Genomic DNA, 19933 nt, shown 5'->3' on the forward strand with positions numbered 1-19933 from the left:
ATTTATACACTATTGTTTACAGATCCTCATTCATAAAATGTAAGCAATAATTGGTTTTGTTGGGTTACATTCCTGCAAGTATGTCTTTCCTTTTATGTTCTTCAATAAACTTCATTATGGTCTCACATGGTGAGGTGGATTCTTGAGTGAAATTGGAGTATAAATGTCCTTTTTAGGAACCCAGCATCTTTCTTTGAGTCCATATCCCTTCTAGTCTTTGAGATATAAAATATTTTCAATATCCTAGTTATAGTGCAGATTTTGGTTAATCTCATACTCCATGTCAGGTTAAATGGCAGAAGCTTGAGCTATGTTGACAGCAGAAGAGAATTTGTTGAGGACCAGAGAACATAAGAAAGAGTTATGTATAGTATTGCGAATTTTTAACGTGCACCAATCACCAGGATTTTCGTATATAACCTAAAGGCAGTGCTATACTGGCACTATCAGGCTGTTTCTATATATACCAGTAGTGGTCAGCTCGGATGTATAGGTTTTGAAATCCAAGAAAGTAAAGTTTATAAAATTAGCTGCTTGTTGAGAGACAGCAGCTGAGGATTAGATAATAGCTGGGGGGTATTCATAGTTATCCCCTCCCCGTTAGAATTAGCATAAGTATGATACAATCGACCTAACAGGACCTGTGTGAGGTCATACCCATGTGACCTGGTATCCAGCTCTGTTGGCTGAGGCCCCGCTAGGGCCTGCTAGGTCGATTGTATAATACTTATGTTAATTCTAACAGGAAGAGGGGATAGCTATGAATTACCCCCCAGCTATTATTTGATTCTCAGCTGCTGTCACTCAACAAGCAGCTAATTTTATAAACTTTACTTTCTTGGATTTCAATACCTATACATCAAAGCTGACCACTAGAGGTATGCAGAGAATCAGCCTGATTGTGCCAGTATAGCACTAGCTTTAGGTTATATAGGAAAATTCTGGTGATTGGTTCCTTTAAAATGAAGGCAGTTTCAAACAAAAGTGTCTGGATTGATTTACTCAATAATGTGTGTGGTATGGGAGGTTCAGGCTGTATGGGGAGCAGGGTGTGTGACATGGGGGTGTAGTGTGTGTGATATGGGGGGTGTAGGCTGTATGGGGAGCAGGGTGTGTGACATATGGGGGCAGGGGTGTAACTACCGCAGTCGCAAGGGTCGAAAGGAGAATAGAGGTACTTGTTTTTTTATTTTGCTGGCTGCATGACATGTAGAGGCCCAGGGGGGTCTGGCTGCATGATACATGGAGGTCTATGGTACTGCAGAATAAACATAAAGGACACCTTATGCATTGACTAGGGGTGCATTATACATGAAGGACTATGGGGCTGCATAATACAAAATGAAGGACACCTTATACATGTAATATAGGGGTGCATTATACATGGAGGAGTATGGGGCTGCATAATACAATATGATGATTTATGGGGCTGCATTATAATACATATAGGACTATGGGTGCTACATTATAATATATGGCGGACTATGGAGGCTACTTTACACATGGACTATGGGGGTGAATTTATAAAACATGGAGGACTATGTGGTGCAGTATAAAATATGGAGAACTATAGGGTGAATTATAATACATGGAGAACTTTGGGGAAATGCATTGTAATACATGGAGAACTATGGAGGTGCATTCTAATATATGAAAGGTTATGTGGGACCCTTTATACTATATGGAAGGCTATGAGGGGGCCATTATAGTATTTGGAGAACTATATACTAGGGGGGACAAAGATACAAGCATGGGATGGAAATGTTTTGTGCTGAGGGAAAAAGGCTCTTTCCCTCAGCACCCAGCTTTCCCATGATCTGCTGTACATCTCTCAGCACCCAGCTTTCCCATACTCTGATATGGGAAAGCTGGGTGCTGAGGGAAAGATTTATGGCAGAGCATGGATAAGCTGGGTGCCGAGGACAAGATGGATATTAGATCATGGAAAAGCAGGGTGCTGTGGGTACAATTCAAGTGTCAGCGTCATTATCCTGCACCCCGAGTGTCTGTGTCATTATCCCGTACCCTAAGTGTCGGTCTACGTGGAGGGGGGCCCCGGTCCAAATTTTGCACCAGGGCCCATCAAACTCTAGTTACGCCACTGTGTGCGGGTGTACCGTGAGATCGCTGGCAGAGCCCACAGTTACCGGGGGGGGGCGCAACCTAGGACGTATATCTACGTCCAAGGTCATGAGGGGGTTAGTTCATGGTTGGAGAGGACAGAGAGCCCTGGATAAGATTTCCAGACATATACTTTAAAAACAAGAGAATGTCCTAAAGGTGAGAATTAGCAGCTAAAATACATTCCTATTCAATTACATGTAAGGATACATCTGTTGAGAAACCTAAAAAGGTTATAAGCCCTGCAGTTTTCCCACATAGATGGTAGGTGAGAATGAAATCAAACCACAAGAAGAACAGTGACTATTGAGCTTGATTCACTCTATGGGCTGACTGAAGATAGTCCAGATTTTTATGGTCTCTAAAGATGGTAAGTGGAGAATTAGCTCACTTCAATAGATGTCACCATTCTTCTAGAGATAATTTTATGGCCCAAAAATCTGGATCCCCAATAGAGTAATTCTGTTCTGCCGGAGATAATTTCTTGGAGAAGAAATTGCGAGGATAATTTCTTTATTCCCCTCCATCAATAGCAGTGGTATTCATGTTAATGAATAACTGCCTGTTCACATCATGGTGGTGTATGACTGGAGATATGGAAAAACAAGATTTAAGTTGTTTGAGGACTTAGAAAGCAGAATCTGACCAGTTCCAAGAATTAGCATCCCTCCAGGTGAGGGCTGTAAGAGGAGCCTCCACTTGAGAGTAATTTTGTATGAACTGACAATAAAAGAATCATAGAATGTTAAATTTAGAAGAGACCTCCAGGCTCATCGTGTCCAACTCCTTGCGCAATGAAGGATTCACTCAACTATCTCAAACAGATGTCTGCCCAGTCTCTGTTGGAAGTCTTCCATTGAAGGAGAACGTACTACCTCTCGTGGCAGCATGTTGCACTCATTGATCACTCTCTCTGTCAAAATTTTTTTTTCTTATATCTAATCTGTATCTTCTTCCTTTCAATTTGCAAGGCCAAGAAAACTTTAAAGCGTTTTAAGACCAATGGGCCATGAACAGTCTAGAATAGTAGAAACTTTTTCTGAGTCCTCCTGAAAAGATATAGGTTCTGAGAAATAGAAATTCAAAATGCTCAGAAACATTTTTTTTTTTAATTTTGGCTTAAGATGATTTAATTGTATCATCTTCAAAATAGAATGTACTTGAAGCTGGTGGGAATCCAGATCTCTGGAAAAGGTAAAGATGTAATCCAGATAGACTAAGATGTATTCATACATAACGTCATGAAAGATTTCATTAACAGAATGCTGGAACACAGCCAATGCTTTGCATAAACTGAAAAGCATGATGAAATATTCATAATGACCATAACGGGGTGTTGAATGTGATCTTCCATTTGTCAATTAGGTTATAGGCTCCATGCAGATCTAGTTTGATGAAGATGGAAATGTTCTTTATCTGATCAGGCAGCTCAGACTTGAGTGTAAATGGATTATGGTCTTTCAGAGTAATTTTATTTAGACCAAAATAGCCTATGCTTGGTCTCAAAGAGTCATCTTTCTTCTTTATGAAGAAGAAGCCTGCACCACCTGGAGACATAGAAATCTTTTGAGATTATCTTTATTCAGATTATCTTTATTCAGATTATCTTTATTCAGACATCACATCACTTTCAAATATGGCTGTTAATCATCTTGGTGGTTCAGTTACAGGGAGAAGTGGTATTGTTAACCGAGTGCCAAGTGTGGTTTCTTTCGGATACAACAGACCGTGGACGAGGAACAAGACCATACAAGATATCGGAGTACTTTCTTTTACTAGCAGTGAAACTTAAATTCCTCCAAAAGCACAAGGATGAATAACCAGAAAAATGTGACACATGCTTAGTCACTGTTGACTAGGACCACTGTGCTGCACAACTGTTTAGACCCAGAATATTCCTCTGTATTCCTCAAAACCTCTGTAATTTGCCTGACCATTGCTTCCACCAAAGGTGACAATCGTATGATTAATCTACAAAAGCAGTGTAATTATATGAGTGCACGAGTTGGCTGTGTGGTGGTGCAGCACAAGAGTTCATAAACTTAACCAAGATTTAACCCACCATTTTTCTCCCACCCAAATAAGATGCCTCAAAAAGGAGACTTAGTTAACAATACTTGCGTCTATTTTCTTAACTATGAACAGAGAGATCGAGTTCGCAATTTTGGGTTCACACAAAAATTATGCCTAACTAACTACTTTTGGTGCCAAACTCTAAGGCTGCAAGCACACACTCACTGGGATCTCTCTAGCATGGCCTGAGCTCAGGACTTACTGACTGAAAACTGGTCACTGACAACTTTGTTGGTTTTTAAGATAGGCTGTTGGTTTAATGGCCAAGCTGGTGGTGATGGACATGTCTCTAGAAGTGTGGTTCCGATGCCAGATGAACTGAGGAACCATTTGCTGAGATACGTTTTAGAGGCAATTGAAAAGAAACACATAGAATTTTCAGCCTACTGGCAAGTCAGAGGCTGATAAAATTCTCTGCAGTTCTGGAGGCAATGACTGCATTTTTCTGTAAACTTAGAAGAATTAATGATTAAAAGACATATACACAATGAGCTTCTCTTTGACGGAAGATAGTTTTATCCTCAAAATGATCTCTCCTCTTTTGCATAGGGTCTGAAGTTTTCCTGTTTGGCGTCAAGTTTGAAACAGTTGACAGTAATTCTTTTTACCACAATATAGACAAAGTCCTTAAATGGAATTTGTCACTAGGTTTTTGCTCACTCATCTGAGAACAGCATAATGTAGAGGCAAAGACCCTGATTCCAGTGATGTGTCACTTACTGAGCTTTTCGCTGTCATTTTGATCAAATCAATCTTTTCTCTTCTGCAGATGTAACAGTTATACAGAGCTCATGAATGTACAGGACTAATCGGCAGCAGGCCCAATGGTTCTCTAGTGATAATCTACTGCTGATTAAACAGTGATTTTATCAAAACTATCCAAGATGGATACATTGGACTTTGTCATTGCCGTTGAAAGCAAAGAGAAACTGCCTAGAAGCTAAGTGACTTTCATTGTTACTATTGGATGCTTGTGGGACATGATCTTTTATATGCTTCCTATTCTGTACTTCTGGACCTTGCCGTCATTTCCCCTCCCTTGTTTTTCCTTTATAGGGAATTTACAGATTGAAGGAGGGATAGTCATTGAGGAGCGGGGGCGCCACTAGAAATCAGGATGCTTCACCTCCGCTGGGAGGTAAGGATGGACAAATAGGGTCATCCCATCCTAGAGATATAGAAAACATTTGTGGATCCAGAATCCACTTGATAAAGTTAAAACATGGCTTTAATGAATATTAATTAAAAATATTAAAAAACACGATTGCAGTCAATGTAGACTAGATGTCCGCCTATGCGTTTCAAACAGGTAAGCTGTTCTTAATCATGACAACATCAGAAAATAACACAACACATTTATATATTCATGCACCCACTAAGGTAGAGCTACACACACCATCAAAAAAATCAAGAATCACATGTTGGGGACAAACAAGTAGAATTAAATACAAATGATCATGAATTGCACAAATACAACACAACATATTATCACAAATTAAGAAATTCCAAAATTATTTTCTCTTTTTATTATTTTGTGACTTCGTATCAATAGAAAGGATTTTCCACTATTAGAGCATAGATATTGTTTCCTTGCCATGTCATAATGTGTATTGGGCTCTATAAAAGAAACATAACCCAAACTTATTAATGAGACAGTACATTATCATAAATGCATAAATATACATCTAACAGATTGGTAACCTATATGAATAAAAAATATATTAATAAAGGTAAACAAATCTGTCTTATGATTTAAACCCTTGGGATATCTAGTCCCAAGCTTCAATATCCAGTACGCTTCCCTTTTGTATAACAGCCTGAACCAATCACATCCTCTCGGTGGCCTAATTACTCGCTCAATACCTCTAACAAATAGAAATGAAATGGCCCCTTGGTGTTTAGCAAAGTGCCAAGATAGACCCGACATAGACCCATTCACTCCAAGTGGTTGTGGAGCCGCATCGCGTACATGTTCAGCGATGCGGGTTTTAAAATTCCAAGAGGTGCAGCCCACATAGCACAGGCTGCAACTGTCGCAAGAAGCAAGGTATACAAGATGAGTCGTGCTGCAATTGATAAAATGTTTAATATCACATGTGTACGTGTTATCAGTTACTGAATGTAGTGGCACATGACAAATGTCGGCATAGATTACATTTGTTTTGACCGCACTTAAAATTACCATTGAGACTAGATCGATTCAAAGCATTAATTTTCGAGGAAACAAAAAGATTAGGTGACAGGGAGTTCCCAACAGACATGGCCCAATTTTTTTTTTAATTTGTCATCCTGAAAAAGTATTGGAATATTTTTATTGAAAATAGAGACAATATTAGAATAATCCGTGCTATATGACGTAACAAAGGTAATCTTATTAGACTGTTCAGAATTGTTTCTGGGAAGATGGGATGGGAAGAAACATTGAAGAGAGAAAAAAAAGGTGTCCAGCGCAGTCCTCAAATTGTAGAATAAAAATCCAAAGATTTATTGAAGTAATATCATAAAAAAATAGCGGTCAGCAGAATGAATAGATAAGTGCGATGGGGTCCTAAACTTATCCATTCATTCTGCTGACCGCTATATTTTTATGATATTACTTCAATAAATCTTTGGATTTTAATTCTACAATTTGAGGACTGTGCTGGACATTTTTTTTTTTTCTCTCTTCATTTCTGAATATTGGCAGCTAAGCTTTCCGTGCGCTGGGTCCAAACGGAGAGCGGTGAACAGCAGGATTGGTGAGCTGAATTTTCTTTCTTTTTCTGGCAAGAAACATAGTTACAGTATATGGTTATAACTCAAAAGAGGTGACCTCCGTTTTGCACCAGCTATTTTTTGTGCCCTGTTCAAATCAGCATTCATATAGCCCCTTTATAATAATCTTCATTTTAGTCTGCCACATACATTAGAAAAAGAAAAGGAAATCCCATCCTATATTAATATAATATAATATTTATTCATTTATATAGCGCTATTAATTCCACAGCGGTTTACATACAATGGCAGCACTGTCCCCATTGGGGCTCACAATCTAAGTTTCCTATCAGTATGTTTTTGGAGTGTGGGAGGAAACCGGAGTACCCAGAAGAAACCCACGCAAACACGGGGAGAACATACAAACTCCTTGCAGATAGTGTCCTTGGTGGGATTAGAACCCAGGACCCCAGCACTGCAAGACTGCAGTGCTAACCACTGAGCCACCGTGCCGCCCCTAGACTAGTTTAGGACTCCCCTTTCTTCTGAGCCCACGTTATATTTATTTTTATCTGCATGGAGATTTATTGAATTATTTAATTTTCTGTCACATGTATGGTATGATTTTAATGTGTTCTGATTAACATTTTTACTGAGAATTATATGTTACACATATTTAATTTCTTCCCATAGACATTAAATTTAATTCTAGATTTTTTTTAAAAAACTACACTAAGCAGCCCAGTAAGTGAAACATTACGGTAATCAGGATCTCTGTCCCTACGTTATGTTGCTCTCAGATTAAGTGGCAAAAACCTGGTAACAGATTCCCTTTTAAGTTACTGCATCTTTTAGCTGGCTATAGCTTCTTGCGGAAAATTTACTGGAATTCCTTGAAGGTGATTTTAAAGATGATCTAATGTTTGGTACCCTTTTCTCTCTTTAAATCTCTTTAAAATGCAGTCCTTTTGGGTGGCAAGAGAAATATGATCATCAAGGGAACATGGCAAATATCTGTCTCGCAACTGTCTCAACTCCAGAGTTGGGTTCTGCTCCCTTCTCTTATTGCTGTCATTCTTTACTATACTTCAGATTAGGGTTCACAAGTTGCCCGGTGAACGTCTGTGACACTGACATATGGACACTTATGTGTCTCTAAATATTAAGTAAGCTGTGTGTTCAATTACCGTGTGCTTTAAAGTTTACCACCAGCCAGTTTTCTCAGCTGGAATCATCTCTGCAAACTACTGTGGTTTTTACAACTTACATCTACTTTCTGTCTCGGATGTACTCTTTAACCCCTTGCGTCTTCATATCTGCTGTCAGCTAGTATCCATTGTTTGCTGATTCAGCTTTCATCAGCTGTAAGCATCTGGACTAGGTCCCATTACAAATGCTGACCATACATCTTCAGTTTCCGTGCTTGTCTTCATCTCTGCCTCTGTCACCTGGAATGTCCTGTTCTGCTTGCCTGTCTGATGTACTGCACGCTGTGCCATCACCTCCAATCCATGAGTTCACCTTGACCTGCGTTTTAGTGATCCACCTCACCAAGTGAGTCTTAATTCACTATCAGCAAGTTTCCTCTTGATCCAACTGGATAGGCTGGCGTACAAAATAACCAGGAGAACATCATTGTTTCAGGTCAATTCTAAACACAGAATTGAATAATGTCCCTCAGATTTAATCCATCATCTAAGTTAGAGTATGAAGTAAGCGCTGTGTGAATACGACCTGGTTCTTCAAACACTCTAGTAAAGACGGACAGGAAGGTAGAGAATGCATCATACAATATCCCATTTCTATAATGGTGCAGGCCAAGTCAAAACATCTCCACACAGCATAGATATAAAAAAAAAAATCACTTTTGACTAGTCAAAATAAATTTGTTGAGGGCGTAGCTCAAAATGTAGAGCGCATTGGTAACCAAAGCCCCAGAATGTCTTAGAATTTCTAGTAAAGCAAGTTGAATTAGGCAGATGTGAAGATGATGCTTAAGGGGAACCTGTCACCAGGTTTTCCTCATATAAAATACGACCACCACCTGTAAGCCCTTATGTATAACATTCTGCAGTAGAATTCTGTATATATGTCCCCACGCCAATTTACATAACATAAAAAAGACTTTTTATTCAACTGACCTAAGAGGCAGTCCGGTCTGATGGTCCTGGATAAGAGGGTAGCTGTGGCAGATCTTAAGGAATCAGAGTTAAAGCAGTAGATGTTTGAAGCAGTACGTCAATAAGGGATGATGGGTCTCTCACATCTTACATGACCTCCTTTTGTGTCATGGCAAGTTGCATACCAAGTCCAAATAAGACCAACCTTTTTCTGTATTAATAGGCTACGATATCTTTGTAATCCATGGCCAGTGTTTTCTGTTATGGAGCTACCTATTGAGGTGGATACTGCAAGTTGTAGGTCAAGGTGAACAGCACAGACAGGAGGCAATTATGCAGCAAAGCTGGATTTGCCAGACTGGTGTAACTCACCTGGAGACTAGTACAGCAGGGGGCAAGTGGACCTGGAAGCACTAGATGCAGTTAAGCCAGATGTGTGGATATTATAGGAACAAGAAAGATGTGTGGGCAACTGGTATCTTACTTGCAGAAATGTAGTGACACACAGGAATAGCAAAGATGAATGTTGAAATGATATCTTCACATAGTATTGCAACTAAGGAAAAGCAACCATCTTTAAACATCTGTAAGAGTGTGTAGAGTGGAGCACTTCACGCAACCCCAATCCACGCTCCAGGTCAATGCACTCTGCCTATGGACAGGAGCTGTGCAAATTTTCTGACCTGATGGCTTTTTTGAAGTGGTATTTGATTCTTTGCCCTAACGTGATATGGAAGGAAAAAGGGTTTGGGACTCAGCACCAATGCAGTAATATAAAACTTGGAACTTTATTAGAAAATCTAAAATGAAGGTACACAGGTCATCCAAAAAATCGCCATGCGATTTGCCTAGTGGCTTTACGCGTTTCGGACAAACAGGAGAAATTAAAAGCAGTCCTTAGTCATAAGCCCTAATATCTTGGAGGCAAGAGGTATATATAGCACTTTAGGTATGGAAAAAGAAAAAAAGCAAGCCAGACTTGCTTTTTTTCTTTTTCCATACCTAAAGTGCTATATATACCTCTTGCCTCCAAGATGATATGGTTTATGACTAAGGACTGCTTTTAATTTCCCCTGTTTGTCCGAAACGCGTAAAGCCGCTAGGCAAATCGCATGGCGATTTTTTGGATGACCTGTGTACCTTCATTTTAGATTTTCTAATAAAGTTCCAAGTTTTATATTACTGCATTGGTGCTGAGTCCCAAACCCTTTTTCCTTCCATATCTACTCTGAATCACGGATCGGCCTGTCCGGGGGACTGCGGGCATCCATCCTTGCCTTGGAGACTTCATATGGGTGAGCTGAAACCTTCATTATTTTCCTAACGTGATATCGTCTGTGTGCCAGGCAGCAGAGAGGTGATGATGCGCCAACACAGCAACTCATAAGATGAGCCCAGGATCCTGGAAGGTCAGGAAATTTGCACAGCTCATAACAATAACTAGAGTGCGCTGACCTGGAGGAAATTCGCACATCTCATGACCATGGCTAGAGTATACTGACCTGGACCATGTGAAGGGGTTTTGCTAAGCGTTACACTCATCTCTATTAGTGAGTAAACGAGCTGGTGAGTGGTGCAGGAGTCTGGAGGGGGGAGGGGATAAGCTCACCAATTACTCTGAAGATCCTCAGGTGCACAGAGAGTGGTTGGCATCCACTGTGTAATGTAGAAACGATGGACAATGCAGCAACTTTTTTCTTCTTAAAAGGTTCCTTTGTGTACACTTCATATGCAAGAAAGTTTAAAATACATATGTGAATTTTTATGTTATTTAACTGTGGGGGGTTTTGTATGTTGGTATGTCTGTTAGTAAGGGCTTGTTCCAAAACACGTAACTTTCTGGAATGTGAATTTAAAGGAACTTTTTAAGAAGAAAAAAAGGTGCTTCTATCTGCTTGTGAGTGGTTTATTCTAAGTGTAGTTTGGCTTAACTATAACTTGAGATTCAGCAAGTTTTGATTCAGGAACTTTAAATAGGAGTAACTTGTATTATGTACTTGTTTATATTTCTGACTCCTGCAATCACCTACAAACCCTATTAGTACAATGAGCTCTATTTTTGACAGTGTAATCCAGTGTACATCTTGTCACATGTATGCAATCCTTGAAAAGCCGTTTGAGGGTGCAAACTGCTGTGGTAGATGTGTATACGTTGTACATTTGGAAGCCCAAGTACTGGATCTAAATGAGCAGCTTGCAAAATTGAGATCCTTTGACACATGGAAAGGAGTTTGCTGCTCACTGAGCAGTTGCTCGCTAGGGTAGATGTGGGGGATTGCAGGACAAAGCGAATGCTAGCTGTACGACAGAAGGAAGGGTAGAGAGGAAAGTGTCAGGGAGGCTAGCTGTGATCTGGCACACTCCAACAGGTTTAGCAATTTGGCAGATGTGATGGGTGTCAGTACAGGAGTAGCACTGTTATGGCAAGATATGCCATCTTAAAGCCGAGAGAGAGTCTGCTCCAGTAAGGGGAAGAATAAGAGTGCAGTGCGGGTCAGACAATTGCTGGTAATGGGGGATTCAAAGCTGACAGTGCATTCTTTCACAAATTTGGCATTTTGAATAGCGTGTTGTTTTTCTGGCACTCAATTTTGAAACATCGAAGATCGGGTTGACAGTTTGCTGGGAGCTGCTGGTGGGGACCCAGTGGTCATGGTGCACAATGGCAGGACCAAACCCCTTCCTATCAGTCAAAAAGAGGGTTTTACCTTTCACCTTTTTCATGGCAAGGATGCTTTTTTACTCAAAGATGTCTTCCGCACTGACCGGTATGTATTTGTTGTGAGTATAGTTTCGGCTATAAACACTGGTGGCCCTAGGAGATTGAGGGCCATGCGCAACTGCCCAGTATGTTCTGCTTTAACACTGGCCATGCCTGAAACATTGCACAATACTGTATTTACCACAGTATAAGCAATGGATATGAAATTCTGACAATAAATCCTATTTGTAGCATCTACCTTTCAAGTGTGCAGTTCCATCACACTGTCTCCTGTTGGTCTACAGGAGCTCAGTAGTAGGCTCCAGAGGAACTAGCACCCTTCTCAAACCAACTCTTAATTCTCTGGGTGTGGTAACTACCTATTTTATTACTTAATTTGTGGAATCACCATCTTTCAGAAAGTGTACGTCACACGTAAGGACCGCTAACCAGGGCCAGGGGCTTCTCAGACCCTGTAAGCTGGAGAACACTGACTTGCCCTCAAGCCACGGGTACACTTGAAGGTAGTGAGGCGTGACCCTCCAACCTGCCCTTGTCTCCTACACGGACCCTGGTCTAGGGACCCCCTACCTGTTCAACAGGAGAACTCAAGGGAACAGCACAAAATAAAATAAAGAAAAACAACAAAATAACGTCGCTTCTGCAAACTTCATCTTGTTTGCAGAAGGCTACACGAACTACGATATATCATGACCAAACACACAGGCTGTCTCTATCAACTGTGGAGAGAAAATAACAAGCACTGTGTGAAAGATGCTGGAACCTTTTAAAGGTCCAGCCTAATAAATAACTTAGAGAACCTGAGGGAATGCCTCTAAGCAGACTTGCAAAAGAAGCATTAACCCTTCAGGTGCTAAAAGGAAAAAACATCCAATTAGATGAGGACAAGTCTCGCTGGAAAGAAACCAGCGTGACAGTGTATTTGTTTTAAAGAAGCAGTGTTAATACACATTCCATACAATGCTGAGTGCTATTACACAACTGATCTAATCCAGAATATGGCAAGAATTCCTCACCTATGGAAAAAAAACATGACAATCCCTCATTATTTTAAAATATGAAGGTCAATCAGTCCAAAAAATTTCTAGAACCTTCAAGGTATCCTTAAGGGCAGTCAGGAAAACCATCAATCACACGGAAAAATTGTCTCTCATGAGCAAGACCGCAAAAAATGAAGAATGACCTCTGCTGTAGAGGATCTTTGTCAGGGTTAACTTACAAGCCACTGAAAATGCAAATTGATAGCCCCTCTGATTTCAGCCCTCACAAACGAAGCACAGGTCTTTATAGTCAAATTGTTGCAAAGAAGCCACTACCGGGGATCATAAACAAGATTCAAATTGTTTGGGACAAGCAACTATCACGGGTGTGTCACACTTGACGGACACGTCTATAGTTTGTGGCTATAGAAGCTCGCAGCATTTAGCTACACAAGCTGCTCTCTGACTTTTCTTTTTTCCCTGCTTGGGGTTTATCCCTTTCTCTTTAGGACCCTGCGGATTTTCTCACCTTTTCACCTGTTAATCTTCAGCACTTCTCTTTGTGTATTTAAATAACCTAATTCCCCTTTACTTTGTGCTGGTGATAGGTCTAATACCCTTAAGTCGTCTTCCTATGGATAAACCTTATTGTTGTAGCTCCTATTACTGAGTCATCTGGAGATAAGTTATTAATTATCTTTCCCCTGTGTTTGTTTTTTTTTCCTGTGTGTTCTTTAGAGCTTAGTTTGGTTGACTAAGCGCTCATACCATCCATTCCATAAATAAGGCCTATTTTAGGGTCAGCCAGGGTCAGGTATCTGGCTCGGCACATAGGTGCGCAACCTACCTGAGGTGGAGACAGAAGATAGGGGCCAACAGTAGGTTTGGTCAGAGGTCACCATCTCTCCCTTCCCTAGACACAGGGTTTCCTTTCCCCTCCCTTTCATTGTTCTCTTGGTACTTCCCCATTCCTACCATGTCAACACACTAGGACTGGATATTCGATTAATTGAAATCTGTACTGTGGTCTGATGAGTCAAAATTTTAGATTTTCCTTATGAGCTGCAAAGGTCATTATGAGATGCAGAAATGGAGAATGGATTGTGTCTACCTGTGAATTGGCCACCATGAAGCATGGAAGAGTCTGTGTGATGGTGTGGTAGTGTGTTTCTGGTGACGCTTGTTTTTTTCTTGTTTGCCCTTAATGGGACCATCATATGTGTTGCAACAGGGCAATGTAACAAAACACACTGACTAAGAAACAAACAGAAAGAGTGTTGTGTCAGATCACATTGACCTAGACAAACACACAACCTAAACCCAATTGAGATTGTTTTAGAGGAGTTGGACTACAGTGAAGGCAAGTAAGTAAACAATTGCTCTGCAGATCTGAGAATGCCTTTAAGATTGTTGCAAAGCAATTTCAAGTGGCTAATTGATGAAGCTGCTTGAGGGAACGTGCATTGGATGTAAAGCTGTTATCACAATAAAGAGGGATACTTTGAGGAACTAAGGTTGAACACATATTTAGTCTTGTCAGTCCACAGAGTATTCTTCCAAAATCTTGAGGATCATCAAGATGCTTTCTAGCAAAACTGAGATGAGCTTTTGTTTATTTTGCTCAGTTGTGGCTTTACTCTTAGAACTCTGCCATGCAGGTCTTGTTTACCCAGTCTGTGTCTTATGGTGGAGTCATGAACACTGACCTTAACTGAGGCAACTGAGGCCTGCAGTTCTTTGGATGTTGTTGAGGGGTCTTTTGTGACCTCTTTGATGAGTTTTCGCTGTGCTCTTGGGGTAATTTTGGTCGGCCAGCCACTCCTGGGAAGATTCTATGTTTTCACCATTTGTGGATAATGGTTCTCAAAGTGGTTCACTGGAGTCCCAAAGCTTTAGAAATGGCTCTATAAAGTTTTCCAGACTGATAGATCTCAATTACAAGATTTTTCATTTGTTTCTGAAATTTTTCTGGATCATGGCATGATGTCTAACTTTTGAGGATCTTTTGGTCTACTTTACTTCATCAGGCATGTCCTATTTAAGTGATTTCTTGGTTGAGAATAAGTGTTACAGTAATAAGACCTGGGTGTGACTTGGGAAATTGAACTCTGCTTTCCAAATATGTGATAAACCACAGTTAATTTATGTTTTAAGGGGGAAGGAGGGGCACTACTTTTTCACACAGGGTCCTGTAGGTTTGGATTTATGTTTCTCCCCAAATAAAACCCTTCATTTATAAACTGCATTTTGTGTTTACTTGTATTATCTTTGTCTAATATTTAAATTTGTTTCGTGATCTGAAACATTTAACTGTGACAAACATGCAAAAGAATAAGAAATAAGGAAGAGGGCAAAAACATTTCCATTTCACACCATGTATAGTCATTTTGCATTCTGAAACATCAACATATCTCTCCAAACCTTGTGTGTAACATATGTGTGTATCTATCTATCTATCCATCCATCCATCTATCCATCCATCCATCCATCCATCCACACACATGCTGTACATACATATCAGCCTGTCTCCTGTTCAGCTTTAGGGTATGTGCGCACGTTGCTTTTTACCTGCTTTTTTGCTGCTTTTTTGCTGCTTTTTCTTCTGCGCTGTTTAATGCCAAAATGGATGTGTTCTTCTATTCAAGCAAAGTCTATGGGAATTTGGGTTTCTTGTTCACACTATGTTGTTCAAAATGCTGCCTTTTTGTGGCAGAACTTTGGTCAAAAACTCAGCTTTTCAAAGAAGCAACATGTCAATTGTTTTTGCCATTTGGGTTTTGCACTGCAAAGCTGAGTTTTTGACCAAAGTTCTGCCACAAAAAGGCAGCATTTTGAACAACATAGTGTGAACAAGAAACCCAAATTCCCATAGACTTTGCTTGAATAGAAGAACACATCCATTTTGGCATTAAACAGCGCAGAAGAAAAAGCAGCAAAAAAGCAGGTAAAAAGCAGGTAAAAAGCAACGTGCGCACATACCCTTAGACTCCTGCAATTAAGAGATGTTTTGGTGAGTGGTGACAACCTAATCACATGATGTGATGCCACAAAGGTCCTGAAGCAGTCTTATCAAGATATAAATGCAAGCGCCGCTAGCAGAATGGAGGTCCTATGAAATTGCAGTTTGCTCTCCCTCCCCCCTATTGTCAGTCCTGCAAAAAAGCATGTCTCTTATTCAGTTCTTTTAGACTCCTGCAATTAAGAAACTTGGTTAAATAATGGCGTAGGACTGTCAAGTCATCAAAGCTTCTTAAACAATCTTTACCTTGGAATACAACTGCTGGGATCCCTAAGAGTTTGGGGGCTCTGGGAAATTACGCTGTTTTACTCAACATAATGCTAGACCTGATTAACTAGGGTTTATTGTTGAGTAGGGCTTATATTTCAAGCATACTTCAAAAATCCTGTAAAATCATGCTAGGGCTTATTTTTGGGATACGTTTTATTTTCGGGGAAACACAGTAGACAGAATATTGACAAAGCTTGAATGTCAGAATATTACAGTAATGTCTTGGAGAAAGGTTCAGTTTAGTAGCAGAGTAAGTATAAAAACGTTTCATAAGATTCTGTGGTAAAGAAAACATTAAGTGACCCCATTGTGAATGTCAAATAGTATTGCTACATTGATTGTTGAAATGTTACCTTTGGAATAAAGGAAAATTGGATAAGCCAAACTAAAAAACGGAAGTGAAGTGCATTTACACCACCCAACTAGAAGCATCAAATAACCGCAGATCAACTACTTGTTTGATGATTGGCAGTTGTTTCATAGCCTGTTTAGACAGGCAGACTATATTTCATACTAAGCGTATTATCAATCCTTCTATGCGCATAGCATTCTAGTCAGCAGTTCTAACCGGGGCATTAGACAGCCAACAGTTAACTTTCATGTAACCTATCAGCAGTTGTTTAATAATCACGGTCAATACATGTAATCCCACTATTAAAATATGCACAGATCCATATTGTGACAGCATTTTCAGGGTACCGAAACTTTTGTATAAGACAGAGAGATAAGATAGAGCGATAGTGTTATACACATACATTCAATTTAACATACATTTTAATGAGCAATGTCAAAGCAGTCATATATTTATTTTTTCATGTGTTTATTTTTTCATTTATTTGGATTGCAACTCGCAACGAGAGTCATTGACCTTATTTCCACCCACCAGTATTGACCAATGATTTGTGGACTGAATTCCCATTGCATCAGACTTTGTCCTCAGAGATATTCTCACTAAACAGTACCTTGAACACATGTTTAAAAATGCAAACATATAACATACAGAGATACACATACTTATATAATATCTAAAAGGGTCAATGTTTTGGTTTCATATATCACATACTATCTATTTTTATATAAGATGTACAAGTATTTCTCAATAAATTAGAATATCATCAAAAAGTTAATTTGTTTCAGTAACTCAATACAAAAAGAGAAACCCACATATATTATATAGAGTGATTGCACACAGATGGATCTATTTCAACAATGTTTATTTCTGTTAATGTTGCTGATTATGGCTTACAGCCAATGAAAACCCAAAACTCATTAACTCAGAAAATTAGAATATTATATAAGACCAACTGAAAAAATTATTTTAAACTCAAAAATGTTGGCGCCTACTGAAGAGTCTGTACAGTAAATGCCTCAATACTTGGTCAGGGCTCCTTTTGCATGAATTACTGCATCAATGTGGGGTGGCTTGGAGGCGATCAGCCTGTGGCACTGCTGAGGTGTTATGAAAGCCCAGGTTGCTTTAATAGCAGCCTTCAGCTCGTCTACATTATTGGGTCTGATGTCTCTTATTTTCCTCTTGACAATACCCCATAGATTCTCCATGGGGTTTAGGTCAGGTGAGTTTGCTGGCCAATCAAGCACAGTGATACTGTGGTTATTAAACCAGGTATTGGTGCTTTTGGCAGTGCGGACAGGTGCCAAAATCTGCTGGAAAATGACATTTCCATCTCCAAAAAACTTGTTGGCAGAGGGAAGCATGAAGTGCTTTGAAATTTCCTGGTAGAGAGCTGTGCTGACTTTAACCTTGATAAAACATAGCAGACCTACACCAGCAAATGACATGGCTCCTCAAACTATCACTGATGATGGAAACTTCACACTAGACCTCAAGCAACTTTGGTTGTGTGCCTCTCCACTATTGCTCCAGACTCTGGGACCTTGATATCCAAATGAAATGCAAAATGTACTTTCATCTGAAAACAAGACCTTGGACTGTTGCTCAATGGACTATTGTGGAGTGTGTCAGTTACTGTCTTCTGGACATCTGTCAAGTCAGCAGTCTTCCCCATGATTGTGTAGCCTACTAAACTAGACTAAGGGGTACTTTGCACGTTGCGACATCGCTACTGCGATCTCGTCGGGACCAAATAGAAAGTGACACACATCCGGCGCCGGTAACGACGTCGCAACGTGTAAAGCCTAGAAGCACCGATAAACGATTGCAAAAGCGTCAAAAATCAGTGATCTGTGTAGTGTCGGTCATTTTCATAATTTCGCTGCAGCGACAGGTACGATGTTGTTCCTCGTTCCTGCGGCAGCACACATCACTGTGTATGAAGCCGCAGGAGTTAGGAACTTCTCCTTACCTGCGTCCCGCCTGCAGTCAGGAAGGAAGGAGGTGGGCGGGATGTTTACGTCCCGCTCATCTCCACCCTTCCGCTTCTATTGGCCGCCTGCCGTGTGACGTCGCACGACCTGCCCCCTTAGGAAGAAGGCGGGTCGCCGGCCAGAGCGACGTCGCAGGGCAGGTAAGTCCGTGTGAAGCTGGAATAGCGATAATGTTCACTACGGCAGCAATCACCACATATCGCATGTGCGACGGCGGCAGGGACTATCGCGCTCGGCATCGCTACAATCGGCTAGCGATGTCGCAGCGTGCAAAGTACCCCTAAGAATATGTTCACACGTGGCATCTTTTTTTTTGCCACAAAGATGCAGCGTTTTTGTCCCAAAAAATTCACAAAAAACACACCGCGTGAAAAACGCATAAAAAACGCAATGCAATTTTACCACATTTTTTACGCGTTTTTACCGCATTTTGCCCAATGCGTATTTTAAGTCAAATCTATTGAAGAATTGGCAGTAGAGAGATTCCGCTCAATAACCGGGGCGGATGCAGTGTCTGCATTCTCCTCCATCACAGGAAGCTGCCACCGTATTATAAGATGCACAACATTTTTAACAGGAGTTCTTTGTGTTAAAAAATGTGTCTTATAGTCCGAAAAATACCGTAAAGGCTACTTTACACACTGCGATATCGGTCCCGATATCGCTAGTGTGCGTACCCGCCCCCATCTGTTGCGCGACACGGGCATATCGCTGCCCGTGGCGCACAACATCGCCCAGAGCCGTCACACATACTTACCTGTCCGGCGACGTCGCTGTGACCGGCGAACCGCCTCCTGTCTAAGGGGGCGGTCCGTGCGGCGTCACAGCGACGTCACTGAACCGCCGCCCAATCGCAGCGGAGGGGCGGAGATGAGCGGGACGTAACATCCCGCCCACCTCCTTCCTTCCGCATAGCGGCCGGGAGGCAGGTAGGGAGACGTTCCTCGCTCCTGCGGCGTCACACGCAGCGATGTGTGATGCCGCAGGAACGAGGAACAACCTCGTTACTGCTAAAGTAACGATAATTGGGAATGGACCCCCGTGTCGCCGATTAGCGATTTTTCACTGTTTTGCAACGATGCAAAATCGCTAATCGATGTCACACGCAACGGCATCGCTAATGCGGCCGGATGTGCGTCACGAATTCCGTGACCCCAACGACTCCGCATTAGCGATGTCGTAGCGTGTAAAGCCCGCTTAACTCTTTTAGAGACAAGTCCAGCAATACTTTTAGCTATCCAGATGGTTACTTAGAAATAAGCATTTGAATTAATATTCACTAGTCTTCAGAATGTAGACTCGCTGTCCAAGCTTCTAATCTCCCCAAATCTATTAACCACCCAGGGCCACTGCCTCCTGCTTGACTGACAGCCTCTGTGCTGTGATACTTTAAGCAAAGGTGCTATCAATCAAGCAGGAGGAGGCAGTGCTGGGCAGAGAATAGAAATAAGTAAAGCAAAGGCTTGGGAATAGCTTCCAAGTGCCAAAAGTACTTTAGATTCACTTGCATATCAACACAAACACTGATTTTTCCAGTTTGAGGGTGAAATCCTGCTGACAGATTCCCTTTAATGGCATATTCTCAAAA

The 19933-nt window shown here is 40.9% G+C and overlaps 1 protein-coding gene across 2 annotated transcripts in view; it reads left to right on the plus strand.

Annotated features, from left to right (window-relative positions):
- CTSO (cathepsin O) overlaps window positions 1–19933 on the plus strand; it is a 121698-nt gene that overhangs the window by 92512 nt on the left and 9253 nt on the right. Inside the window, exon 8 of one of the 2 annotated variants that reach the window (XR_012750431.1) lies at window positions 4964–5332. Coding sequence is in view for 1 of the 2 variants with exons in the window: in XM_075335356.1 (XP_075191471.1) it covers window positions 4964–4989 (26 nt within the window). In the remaining variant the exon portion in view is untranslated. Of the gene's footprint in view, window positions 1–4963; window positions 5415–19933 lie in introns of those variants that run through there. The other variant, XM_075335356.1, reaches the window with a different exon arrangement.

Source organism: Anomaloglossus baeobatrachus, chromosome 1 (genome assembly GCF_048569485.1).
Source record: "Anomaloglossus baeobatrachus isolate aAnoBae1 chromosome 1, aAnoBae1.hap1, whole genome shotgun sequence".
Lineage (NCBI taxonomy): Eukaryota > Metazoa > Chordata > Amphibia > Anura > Aromobatidae > Anomaloglossus > Anomaloglossus baeobatrachus.